The following is a 12,913-nucleotide window of genomic DNA, read 5'->3' as shown; positions in this document are numbered from 1 at the left end:
TCTCACCTGTGATCTAATATTGAACCCATCTTGTTACCAAAAACGGAAACAGACAGTATGGGTTTTAAACAGTAAATTTTTTTGAATAATACGGTCAAATAAATAGTAAAAAAACAGACAGAAAACGGTAAAAATTGAAAATGAATGATACAAATTTTAAACGTATAGATTTCAGACGCATTTCCGTTTTTTTACCACCACCCTTCCTCTCGTATTTTCATCGACACTTTTCTCCATACCTTAGCTATAGGGTGGGGTTGGCGTGATTGGGTAGGAAGTCGAAACTAGACGATAGCATCATACACCTTAACGCCTACCCTCCCCTCCCCCCATATTGGTGCGAGGGCCCCATTTTAGGAGCCACAAGACCCACAACAAGGCCAAAGAGAGACCCACCAAGGGACCAAGAGGGGCCGTGCTTATACGAAGCATGAGGAGGGAAGTGCAGTGCCAACCATTTACTACACATGTATGTTTGGGGGTTTCTTGAAATAGAGACTAGCTCAGGGCCAACCTTTGACATGAAAGGCACAAGCCACCTGCACACCTTACATGCTAAACTTGAGTAGTTAGGTCATTATATTAAGGGTAATTTACAGCGTCACCCCCTGGAGAATGCCACAATTATAAGAATACCCTCTCTGTTTCACCAAATTAGACTCAGACCCCTTACTATCAGTCACCGTTAAAGAATATATCTTATTTGCTGATTCAGCAACTATGTTTTATTTTAAATACCAAAACACCTTTATGAAATATGAAGTACCAAAAATACCCTTGCATTAAGTTAATAATTTTTTCACTGAAATTGTAATTGTTGGACCACCAACAATCGTTTAGAGCAGTGGTAGAGGCTTCGGCGACGGACGATGATCCACAGGAAGCAGGAAATAAGAGGAAGCAAGGAATGGTGAGCCGCTCAATGCTCTAGTTCTGAAAGAAGCAGAAACAGAGCATGAGAGAGAGAGAGAGAGAGAGAGAGAAGAAGAAGAGTGGAGAGTCTAGAGGATAATGGGGAGGAAGTGGGGAGAGTGGAGTGAGTGAGTGTGAGGTGGGGAAGACAGGAGAGAAAAACACAGAAGACGAGTAGAGAGAGAGAGAGAATTTAATCTTCTATACATTGAACTCTGCATAACAAAAAACATAACTAATTAACACCAACAAAAAGGTGAGAAGAGAATGTGAAATTAAAAAATAAAAACATTATCTTGGGCAAAATTAAGCCTTTCTTTTGTTACAGAAATTTGGTTAGTTAAAAAATAGAAACCTAACAACAAGCTCCTTTAAGCAAATAGGCAAGGAATTATCACATGTTTTCTGCATTCATAAGGTAACATACGGATACACAACTGAAATTTTAAGCTAAAACTCGAATTCGGCCATGAAGGTTCTCATCTTAGCTCAAGTAAATTTTTTTTCCAAGGAGAAAAAGAGACTAGCTAGAAGGTTATGCCCCACCCAAAAACTATCAGAATTAAAAACATAATGAACTGGAAGGAGTAAAAAAAGGGAGAAAAAAGATGAAATTTTGGTGGCTTTTGAACACATTACAGTTCTGCTAAGATCTGCATTCTCAAAGATGGGTCGCCATTTGAAGATTCTGATTGAAGCCCGATACGTAAAAATGTTGATACATAAAAATGTTCTTCCCAATATACAAAGTAAGGAAAAAATGAGTACATAAAGAGAAAACAGAGAGAACAAGTCCAACGAGAGCCAACCCATCTCATCTTAGAGTTAAACATCTTCCCTTAGCCTTCATGAACCCCAAAATACAAAAACCAGAGAAAATGGAGAGATAATAGTAGAGTTATAGTTCACTGATCTAAAAACCTCACTCCGGCGGTTCCCCTTCCTCTTTGGTAATAATCTTTGAACCCACACAGAGATCAAGGAGAAAAAACTTGTAGAGGGAGAAGAAGTCAAGGAGAGGAAACACAACCGAGATCTTGTCTTTAAGACTTCAAACTGGAGCTAATCAAGACCGTGATAAAGCCCATGCTGGATTTTCTCCAGCAGACGGGGTTGTACCTCATGGTGAATGCTTACCCTTTCTTCGCCTACTCTGCTAATGCCGACGTTATCTCAAATCGCAGGTATGGAGAGAAGGAGAGGAGAGAAAGAAAAAGGAGAATGAAATGGTAAAATGGTAAAGAGGGCTATTTTTGGGATAATGAAAATTGATAACCTACCAATGTTTTATCCAGAAGGGCAAAAATGTCATTTCATTACATTCATTAACAACGACTGACAGTAGGGGGTCTGAGTCTAATTTGATGAAACAGAGGAGGTGTTTTTATAATTGTGGCATTCTCCAAGGGTGGCGTTGTAAATTACCCTTATATTACTTGGATTTTATTTTATTTATTTATTTATTGGGTTTAAAGGTGACACCCAAGGGGAAAATGAGGGTGGACTCCCACGAAGGAAATCTGTGGTCTAGAGCACTAGATCATTCAATGGAATAAGGGGAAATTCCATCCTTGTTAGATGAATGGCCGAAACTGTCCTTCACTTTTGTTTTCTCTTTCTATTTTGCCCTGAAATATATATGGTCCATTTATCAACGAACCCCTTTTTACACAATTAGTGTTTCCTCGTTCATCTCTCCCCTATTTACATGAAAATAATCCTATTATTCTCTAATGTACAATATATTTTGCCGCACCTCATTGGTGCACTCTTCTATATTTGTTCCTCAGATATACCTCTTTCATTTTTTTTTAATTGAAAATTGTATCAAATTATCAAAAAAAATGAGGTTTAGTCTACCAAATTATCCACCTAATTTTTATTTTAATTAGTTTTATATAAAATTTAAAAAAAATATATTAAAGAAATAACAAATATAATTATCATTTTTTTTTTATTATTTTGGGCCACTTCTTTGATTATTTGTAAATCAACATCTCTTAATTGGATGCTAGATTAGTGTAGTTAGTCGAATGATATAAGAAATATCATGTTAGACCTAAATTAGATAGGAACCTACCTATCAATGTTTCACATATGAATCCTTATTCAACCAAAAAATATAAATATACAGTCATTGACCAAGTTGGATATTTTTTTTTTTTTTTGAAAAATTAGTTGTCTTTGTTTTTTTCTGGAAAAGAAAAAATTAGTTGTCTTTGAATACTGGTTTTTGGTCCGTGGTTCGTCAGATAGAGCAAACGCGTTAATTTGATAATAGATCCCCTCTGGAACGTGGGGGACTTCTTCCTAGTTTTGGGAGGGGACCATGACCATCGTTTTAGTTTTAGGTATCGGTATCTGTATCAATCACCACAAATATATCAATAAAATATGGCATCGATACGGATCGACTGGTATCAACTGGTATCAAAAGACAAATACGATACCAAAAGGTCAATGCTTGATGTGGGATCTTAGCCTTTTGAGGTTGTAATTAATTGGCAGTAATGGTTTCTGAAATGTACAAATTGAACTACTAAACACATCTATAATCGTATTCATCCGAAGAAGAAGATAAAGATGTTGATGGAGAATGACAAGAAGAAGATAATGATGGAAACGAACATGACGATGATGAAGGAGAAGTAGAAGCTGAGCTAAAGTGGAACTCGATCTGCAAACGTTGATGAAGGGACACAATAGAAGCTGTTCCCTTCTCCTCTTCCTTCTCCAATTCACTTAATGGGATAGCGGCAAAGAATCTCTTTATAAATTCCCTACAACACTCCTTCCCACTACAAACCAGCCTTTCACTTTCACTTTCTCTTTCTCTTTCTCTCCTTTTCCTTCGTCCTTTGTGTCTTCTTTTGCTGCATTCTCCGGCAATCTGTACAAGCAGGATCTGTCATCGAACTTCAATATGTAGGCGTTGTTGCAACCCTCGAAAAGCCGTTCTCCTAGGGTGTCGATGATGTAATAAGCATCGGTCTCTACCTTCAAAACGAAGAAATGATCGTTCCAGCTAACTATGTACACCTTCGGCTCAGCTTCTTTGACGTTCTTGCTAATCTCATCCCATATCCCATCGAAGCACATGGTACCCTTCAAAGACTCAAACTTTTCAGGACAGAAGAACCCAACGAAGGACTTCTCAGGCTTGATGGAAACTGGCCTCAGCTCCGCTTCTAACATTGTCTCAAGGTCGAAGTGCTTGTCGGGGAATCGCTGTAAATAGACCTCGTTGTCGCAGAGCTTCCGCCACTCAGAAGAACCTTCTTTGATCAGATTATCGAACTCAGACCACGACGGCATAGCGTCTACGTTTGAATGAAGCCACTCAGCGATCACTGTGACGAGGGCTGTGCAAGCACTCTCCCCCGCTGCCTTCTCGCTTCGCTGATCTATCGATGCGAAGAAGACATTGGCTTTAAGCTTCGCCTGCCCGTCTCTGCTCATCAGCTCCTTCTCTTCCCAGCTACCCAAGGTGATGTCCATCGAAGACGATTCCACCGTCGAAGTCTCATTCGTTTTCTGTAAGAAAGTTCGCCACGTGTCAAAAAATCAAAGATAAGCTTTTTATCTTGACTTTTCAAAGTCAAAGAAAAGTCTATAATTCCTATCACGTAAGGAAACAACTGAGGCACACGTTACCGAAGAACACAAGGGTTATTATGGTCATTTTGCTATATGTACCTGTTGCCCCTTGGAGGATACGGAACTTGGCCTTCTCTTCTTCCACGACAGCAACCCAATCTTAGATACCGAACGCAACCAGGTCCTCCGACTCAGAGACGATTCCATCTGAGTTTCTGAACTGTTCTCCTTACAGCTGCCGTTACCATAGTAAACCGAAGGCTCTTCTTTCGTCGCCGCCACCACGCAAGGCGTAGAACCCTGGCCCCGAGTTAAACTATTATTGGCGTCGGGTGATTCTTCTGAGTCAGAGCCCTGGTCATCGCTGCCGCCGGAATAGCTGTCATCACTCTCCTCTCCGTCGTCGGCTGCGTTCTCTTTCTTCTTCTTTTTCTTCTTCGAGAGCCTATCTTCTTTAGTGGTCACACCCACGTTATAAACAACTCCCAGCGAATCTTGAGAATTCCTGATTTCGACGAAGCTAACCGATATCTGTAGATCCAACGGTTCGTTAATGTTATAAATTCACAACCCGTCAAATGACTAATTTACTAAAAGACCCTTGTATTTTAAGGAAGCTAAGTTATGGATGAGCCAGCTCACCAAAAGCATGGCTTCGCTGGAAACACCGGCCACCCGTACAGAGACCGGAAGCTTTCTTTCTATCTGAGGTTCCATGAGCGACGCTAACTCTGCAATGTTTAAGGAAACCGCCCCTATCAGGATAAGCCTCTTCGTGGGTTCTGTACTTGGCCCCTGCGCCAGGATACCAACCAGATAAGATTAGTCTCTGGATGAAAAGGGAAAGAACCCAGGTGTGAAATTAATTAAAAGAAGGCGATTATGAGAGCTCACATATAAGAGATTGAAGGAAACATCCCACGGATTGAAGGAATTGTCTTTCTGAAAGATGGAAAAGCTGCACACGCATTCGAATTCGTCGTTCCATTGGATAACTTCCTCGCCCCTTTTCACAACGACAGGTGTTGAGACATTCCGGCGATGTTTCGATGAGTTTCGACGCAGAGGAACTAATCCAGACTTGGAGCCTCTCCATTTCATTTCCAAAACAATCACCTTCTCTGTTTTCTCCTTCTTCTGCTCCAATTCATGGTCACATCCATTGAGATTCAGATTGAGTCCTTGGAGCTTCAACGGCTTGACCTTGACCTGAAACTTCTTAGAAGCGGACGACCACTTCATCATCTTTACGACCATCTTCACCAGCTAATCAATTTCTCTTTCATCTTAGTTTGGTTGGAAGAGGAAGATAAGCAGAGGCGTTTCTGGGTATTATATGTTGTGATTAAAAGAAGGGGAGGTTACAGGAAATGTGAATTTATAGGAGGAATGAGGGTTGAGCTTAGCTGGCATGGACATGGTTAGGAGGGAAAGCTTCCTTGTTTGGGTTATTAAAAACTCTTTTTGCCGCGGGAGGTGACACGTAAACGACGCGGCCAGCCATTTTCGACGCTGTCCAACGGATACAACTAATCCAGTTTACGGAAAGCTAACCGCACGTGGGTTATTTGGAAGGAAGATTTTACGTTGGTGGAGTGGTGAAGGGGTATTGCTTCCCTGGACGACCACCCATGTCATGTTGGCAAACCTATCCGACACAAGTAACGGTGAAGTGGGAAGAAAGGAACAAGGGAGGAGCCAAAGTTCCCACGTGTGTACCGGTGAGTCGGTGACAATCCCTTCCTTGTGAAGGAAACTTGCACATGATCACGTGACAACTCGTTGGAATAGGGATTTAATTTCTAGACTGAATTGGTTGGATCGAAACAAGCCGTCCAATATGAATTTAACAAAAATTATCTAACAAAGGAAATGAAAACCCTTTAGAGTGAGTGCAGTAATGCGGTGAGCATTAGATGGTCAAGAGGACCTCAGGACACGTGCCTGGATGCTGTTCACTGCACCACCACACTCACTACAGAAAATGATCTCCCATCAAAAAACATATTCGAGAATTGATGATAAGAATCAGTATTATCTAAATTCCATCAATTCCAATCAGATTCTTTAAACCATGGGCTGTAGGGAAACACGAAGGGAACATTACTTAAAAGCAAGAGAAGACTGAAAAAGGTCAATGGGGCGTACACTTGCAATGTTTTTGGTAAGAATACAGGAAGATGAATGGGAACATCATATAAGGATTTACAGCAGTTATGGGCTCATGGGCCCATGGCCTTAATTGTCACGGAAGGTTTCCCCTCTGGGTTTGAACCTTGAAGGGGGATGGATATTTCAGATGTGATAGGGTATTTGATCACGCAATTCCGCGATGGGTCCCCCTGGTTCTTCCTAAATCCACAGAAGAAGGTAATGGGTAACGGTAAATTGGTGCTTGTCTTCAACACTCTTTACCAGCCTAATTGTCATTTAGATTCCGTCGATTACAAGAAACAAGATTGTCCTAAGTAGTTAGCACCAATGTTACAGCACCCATTACCTGACCAATTCCTTATTTAAGAATTTAAATTATTTTATTCTTAAATTTAATTTCTGCGGCAGCCCGTCCAAACCCATTATTAGATTATAAAAAGGAATGGGTCGTGCTGGGAAATTCTTCCCCGGCTCCCATGACGATTGTTTATGGAAAAGTGTTTTTTCGGTGAAGTGCGAATCTTGCACGGATGCAATGGGAATACATAAGATAGCATTCATAAATATGTTATTTTCTGATATACCATATACACATGAACTAGTCAATGGTCGGGTAGTTGGGAACTCGAGCATACAACGCATTGAATACATGGACCAATCAATGGCCGGGTGGTCGAGCATATGACAAACCACTCTTATGGGCTAGTCAATGGTCAGGTAGCCAAGGCACCTCGAGCATTTCCTATGTCCCCAACTTCTCATACTTCACGGATCAATGACCTACTTCGAAGGAGGTTCCTTACTTGACCAACTTCTCAGAATGGCTAACCAAGGTCAGATGGTTTCTTAACTCTGGGTCAACAAGACTATGGTAAGGTTTATTTGATCACCAAACAAACTAATCACCATTACCCCTGGTTGAGTTAACTGTTGGAGAATCCAACTGTGGTCAGGTAGGCCATTGGGAAAGGTTAATTTGGGTTGAGTTAACCGTTAGGATATGGCGCCAGGTCAGCAATCCCAGATTGATCTGATTCTCAAGGAAAGGACACGTGGAAGTTCGAAGGGTGAGTTGGACCAACGAAGGAGGACCCTAACCTTCTATATAAGGAAGACCTATTCTCTAACACAGGTAACACTCTCAATCGGCGGAATACCATTGATAGGATGATTATCCCAGAATCTGACTTGAGCATCCGATCATAGTCCCGGAGCCTCTTCTGGGCTAGCTTCTAATCCGTGTTGTGCAGGTTTGCGTAGTTTGGAACCGTGCAACAATAGTGGTGCTGTCTGTGGGAAATCTGACAAAAAGTCGTCCAAGTATAGTCAGTACAATTGAGAGGTGTAAAATGACAAAGATTACCAAGACTTATTCAAAGAAGGGAGGACCGTCCTTAGGCCTGATGCAACAAGAAAATCGCCAGGGGGTGGCGGAAGGAGAGCAGGACCTTGCCGTGGAGGATGCCGCAAATATCCCTGCATCAAAGGGCATTCCCCCGCCTCCTCAGGTAACGGCTAAGCAGTTTGATGAATTGCAAGGCCAAGTGAATAGTTTAGCTGAGTTGATTCGAGAGGCCTCCAAAAACTTTGCTAACCGGCCCCAAGTAGGTGAGCCTAGCCGTCGTGAGCTGGAAGATTCAAAGAAGGTTGCGGTTAGCATGTCGAGCTCGTCGGAGGGAAGTCTGAGCCAAGGAAGTAGCTTCAGATCCCTATCGAAGAAAGAAGAAGTGTCATCTCACCATGAGCGAAGAAAAGAAGATCATGATCGTCATAGCTACACAAAATCCCTGGTATGAGTAGAGGGATGAATCCACCCAGCAAAAGAAAGAAAACCTGTGACAAAAACACAAAGGCTAGATGGAAGGCAGATCATACGCAGTACGACACGGAGGGAGAACCTTAGGCCTAGGCTAAGCCATGAGAAACACTTATGGAGTGACAACTGAGAGAGTTGCAAGCAAAAGTTGATAGGATGGTAGATGGAGATGACGGAAAGGACGTGGAGGACCTAGAGAAGCTTGGCGAGAGCCCCTTGTTTGAAGAGATCAATCGCATCCAATTACCTGAGAGCTTCAAGATTCCTACATTCCAACTTTTTGATTGGACCAAGGATCCATACAAACAACTAAAGTCATACCGCTCGGTCATGACCATATAAGGAGCCTTTGAAGTGCTTTTATGTAGGGTGTTCCCAGCATCTCTCGAGGGTCCGGCTACACCTAGTTCTTGTGCCTAAAACCAGGGTCAGTGCGTGACTTTAAACAACTCAACAGAAAATTCATAGACTATTTCAAGGGGAGTAAGGGACATCAGAAGACCTCATTAGACCTTATGGAAGTGAAGCAGCAACCTGGTGAGACTCTCTAGCAGTTTGTAAGATGTTTCAACTTGGAGAAGCTCGAGATAAGGGACTTGGATCCTACCGTAGAGTTCATAGGCTTAAAGAGCGGGATTCGGGAGGAACGATTGAAGTTCTCCCTCTCCAAGTCTGAACCTAAATCCTTGGCACACTTAATGGAGAAGATTCACAGGTAAAGTAATACGGAAGAACTTACTGCCAATCAACACAATACAAACCCTCAAGTTGATCGACCAAAAAGCTTTAGGCAGAATGAGAGAAGGCAGGGTTATAAGTACAAACGCCTTGGATCCAGCGATCGAGCAGATCCCCGAAGAGGCCTTGAAGAATATACGACACTGAATTCAACCAGAGAACATGTGTTGATGAATCAAGTGCAAAAGAGAGGGCGAAGATGAAAGTACCAAGGCCACTTGGAAAGCCTCATGAGGGTCGTGACAGACGTGGGGACTGTGACTATCACAAGGACCATGGCCACTCGACCAACCGTTGCAAAGATCTAATGGTTGCGATTGAAGAGCTCATCCAAAAGGGGTATCTAAGAAGATTTAAAGCAAAGGAGGAAGGAGATCAAAGGAAAGGGGCTCCATAGTGGAAAGAAGACCCAAGTCACTGGGAAACATGTCATAATGACACCCGTTACCAACGGAGACGGCGATCCAGCCCTGGTCTAGAAACAAGGGCACATCAGAGTATCGAAAGGAAGACCGCCCGATCACGTGACCGACTAGACGACCAACCTACCCAAATCATTACAACAATCTCTGGAGGTCCCGCATGAGGAGGTGATTCTAGAACAACAAGGAAGAATCATGCTCGGGGGGTATTTTACACCGAGCACCCGACCAAGATGTCCAAAAGTGGTCATGTCATCACTTTCGATGATGAAGACTCAAGGGGAATTGAATTCCCGCATGATGATGCCATGGTCATAAATCTTCGGATACGAGTGTTCAAGGTAGAGAGGGTTCTGATCGATAATGGCAGCTTGGCTGATATCATGTTTTAGGAAGCATTCCAGAGGATGGAGATGGAAGAAAAATACCTAAAGCCAATCCCCACCTCGCTATATAGCTACTCAGGATCACCTGTTCGACCAAAAGGGATGATAGAACTCCAGATCCGCGCTAGTTCAAGTGAGTTGCAAAGATATGTTGTGGCAAATTTCTTAGTGGTTGATATTCCTTCAGCATATAATGTTATTTTGGGAAGACCAAGTCTCAACAATCTCAAAGCGGTGGTTTCTAATTACCACCTCAAGACGAAATTCCCAACTGAAAGGGGAATAGGAGAATGCAGAGGCGACCAGCTTGAGTCAAGAAGATGCTATGTTAATACCCTCAAAGAAACTAAGAAGCTGAAGGACACGTGATGGAAATTGATGACCAGAGGAAGGAGACAGAGACCAAAAGAAGTGAGCCAACGGAGGAGCTGACCCCCATCAGTCTTTTCGATACAAATACCTCTAAGCAACTCTTCTTGGAAGCGTCTTTATGGACTAAAGAGTGAGAAGAATTGATGAAGCTGCTAAGAAAAAATGCAGATCTATTGGCATGGTCACCAATGGACATGATAGGCATTGATAGACGGGTGATCGAGCACATGTTGAACGTAAATCCTGTATTTCGACCAGTCAAGCAAAGGAGACGGACCTATGCACCAGATAGGCAGATGGCCATTGAAGAAGAGGTAGAGAAGCTTCTTAAAGCAGGGTTCATTAGGGAGATCTGATATCCTGAGTGGGTGGCGAATGTGGTGTTGGTGAAGAAATCCAGTGGCAAGTGGCGCATGTGCGTCGACTTCACTAACCTCAATAAAGCCTGTCCCAAGGATGATTATCCACTGCTGAGAATAGACCTGCTGATCAATGCCACTGTGGGTTATGACCTCATGAGCTTCATGGACGCCTTTTCTGGATACAACCAAATCAAAATGAGTAGAGATAACTAGCCAAAGACTGCATTTGTTATAGAAAAAGGGTTGTACTGCTACGAAGTCATGCCTTTTGGTTTGAAAAACGTCGGAGCAACGTCTCAAAGGTTAGTAAATTACATTTTTAAATTAATGATTGGAAGAAACATGGAAGTTTACATTGATGACATGCTAATAAAGAGCAAAAAAGCGCTTGACCATGTGGCCGACCTAGAAGAGGTGTTTGAGACCTTGAGGAGATATGGCATGAAGCTCATCCCAAGTAAGTGTGCATTCGGTGTTACCTCGGGTAAGTTCTTGGGATTTATTATAATATCCCGCTTCTTAAACCCGGTCTGATTTCGTGGTTGAACCGGTTTAACCATGCAGGAACCGAGCCAGAGGATATTAGAGTGGGTTCCTTATGGGCTATGATGGCACGGGTGACCTCCAGAGAGACGGAGTGCCCAAACCGTGTACGTGCACCTACCATAAGGCTATGTACGGGTAAAACAGGTATTATATCTGTATTTTAAGATATATACGTGAAGGAAGGCCCAAGGAATGGAGGAAGATGAGAAGAAACTGGGGTTTTTCCGCCAAAACCGGCGGGTACAACCGGTGGGTCCCTACCCACCTGAGGCACCCACCCGAGAGGACCAGGGGGTCCCTGGTCAAACCGGCGGGTCCTACCGGCGGGTCCCTACCCGCCGGTCCCAAACCGGCGGGTTGGACCGGTGGGTGGACAACCCACCTGAGTGACCCACCCGAGTCATTCCACTCATTGATGTGCATATATGCTATGTTTACTTTTCAAATGCAAATTGAATGAGATGTTATATGTTGAATGCGGACATCATGTTGCATAATGGTGGTATGGGACAACCATCCCGTGCTACGACCCTTCCCAACAGGGGTTAAGGTGTTGGGTTGCCATTTGGGGGGAAGCAGGGGTCGCGGTTGTCGGACACTGTGACGGTTAGGCATTACGCCCGGCGAGTCGTGTAGGACAGCCGGCAACCCCGGTGGTATTTCAAGAGGGCCAATCGTACTGCTTTTAAATTGCTGGAGTCAGCACTGTCATTTAATTTATTTACATTTCTGTGAGAGCCGGTGGACGGCATTGTCTTTATTTTTCCGAGTACTCACGGTGGGCCTTCTCCAACAGCCCTATGGGCGTATCGCGGGAGGGAGTTCGCGGCTCGTACCCGGAGTATACGCGCACTGTGGTTGTAGTAGCACTAAAACCAAAGACTTAGTAATGTTGATTAGGTGTATGTGATTAAAATGACTTGCATGGCATGTAGAGCATATGATGTGTTGTGATGTGTGGACTGTTGTGTGTGGTCCACCTCTCTACTTACTGAGCTAGTGAGCTCATTCCACGTGTACACCCCTTTTTAGATGATTTTGCAGGTCATGCATCTGAGGAGCTTGGGGTGGGTCCCACCGTCGAGTTCCCTGAGGAGGACTGGTGGACCCCTGATGAGTTTGAGCACGACGTAGGCTGTGCGTGTGAGAGCTGTGCTGCAGGACAGCAGTTCTGAGGCCGAACTGAGCTCCAGCCTTGAGACCGAGCCGAGCTGTGTACTCTGATGATTTTGATAAATTCTTGTATATACTTGATATTTGAACTTCATTCTTTTTGTGTATATATATCATGCCTTCGGGCCCAAATGTATATAATTATGGTATTATCATTTGGGTATCAGTATATGGGAATTATTTACAGGTAAACGTTTGGGTTAACCGGTGTTAACTCGGTCACCGCCGGTTCAGGTGAACGGGGTGTGACAAACGGTGGTATCAGAGCGTGATGCTCTGCTCCACTCACAGCATACCATTAGAATCCCGTAGACTCTATAATAGGAAAATGGGGATTGGGTAAAGATAAAAGCTTAAAGATTAACCTCGTGTTCACCAACGTACTCCCTCCGAAGCCGGCCATATCTGCGAAGTCCTGACCCACCTACGGAAGGT

The 12,913-nt window shown here is 43.4% G+C and overlaps 1 protein-coding gene across 1 annotated transcript; it reads right to left on the bottom strand.

Annotated features, from left to right (window-relative positions):
* Positions 1–3,327: 3,327 nt before the first annotated feature.
* On the bottom strand, positions 3,328–5,909 carry LOC122061459. Its single transcript, XM_042624721.1, has 4 exons — positions 5,404–5,909; positions 5,152–5,304; positions 4,609–5,040; positions 3,328–4,446 (listed from the first exon to the last, which is right to left on the bottom strand). The coding sequence occupies exons 1-4, from the start codon at positions 5,764–5,766 to the stop codon at positions 3,682–3,684; spliced, it is 1,713 nt and encodes a 570-aa protein (XP_042480655.1). The 5' UTR covers positions 5,767–5,909; the 3' UTR covers positions 3,328–3,681.
* Positions 5,910–12,913: the final 7,004 nt, after the last annotated feature.

The sequence above is a fragment of the Macadamia integrifolia genome, chromosome 14, assembly GCF_013358625.1.
Source record: "Macadamia integrifolia cultivar HAES 741 chromosome 14, SCU_Mint_v3, whole genome shotgun sequence".
NCBI classification, from domain to species: Eukaryota; Viridiplantae; Streptophyta; class Magnoliopsida; order Proteales; family Proteaceae; genus Macadamia; species Macadamia integrifolia.
This window is presented reverse-complemented; position numbering and strand designations above follow the sequence as displayed.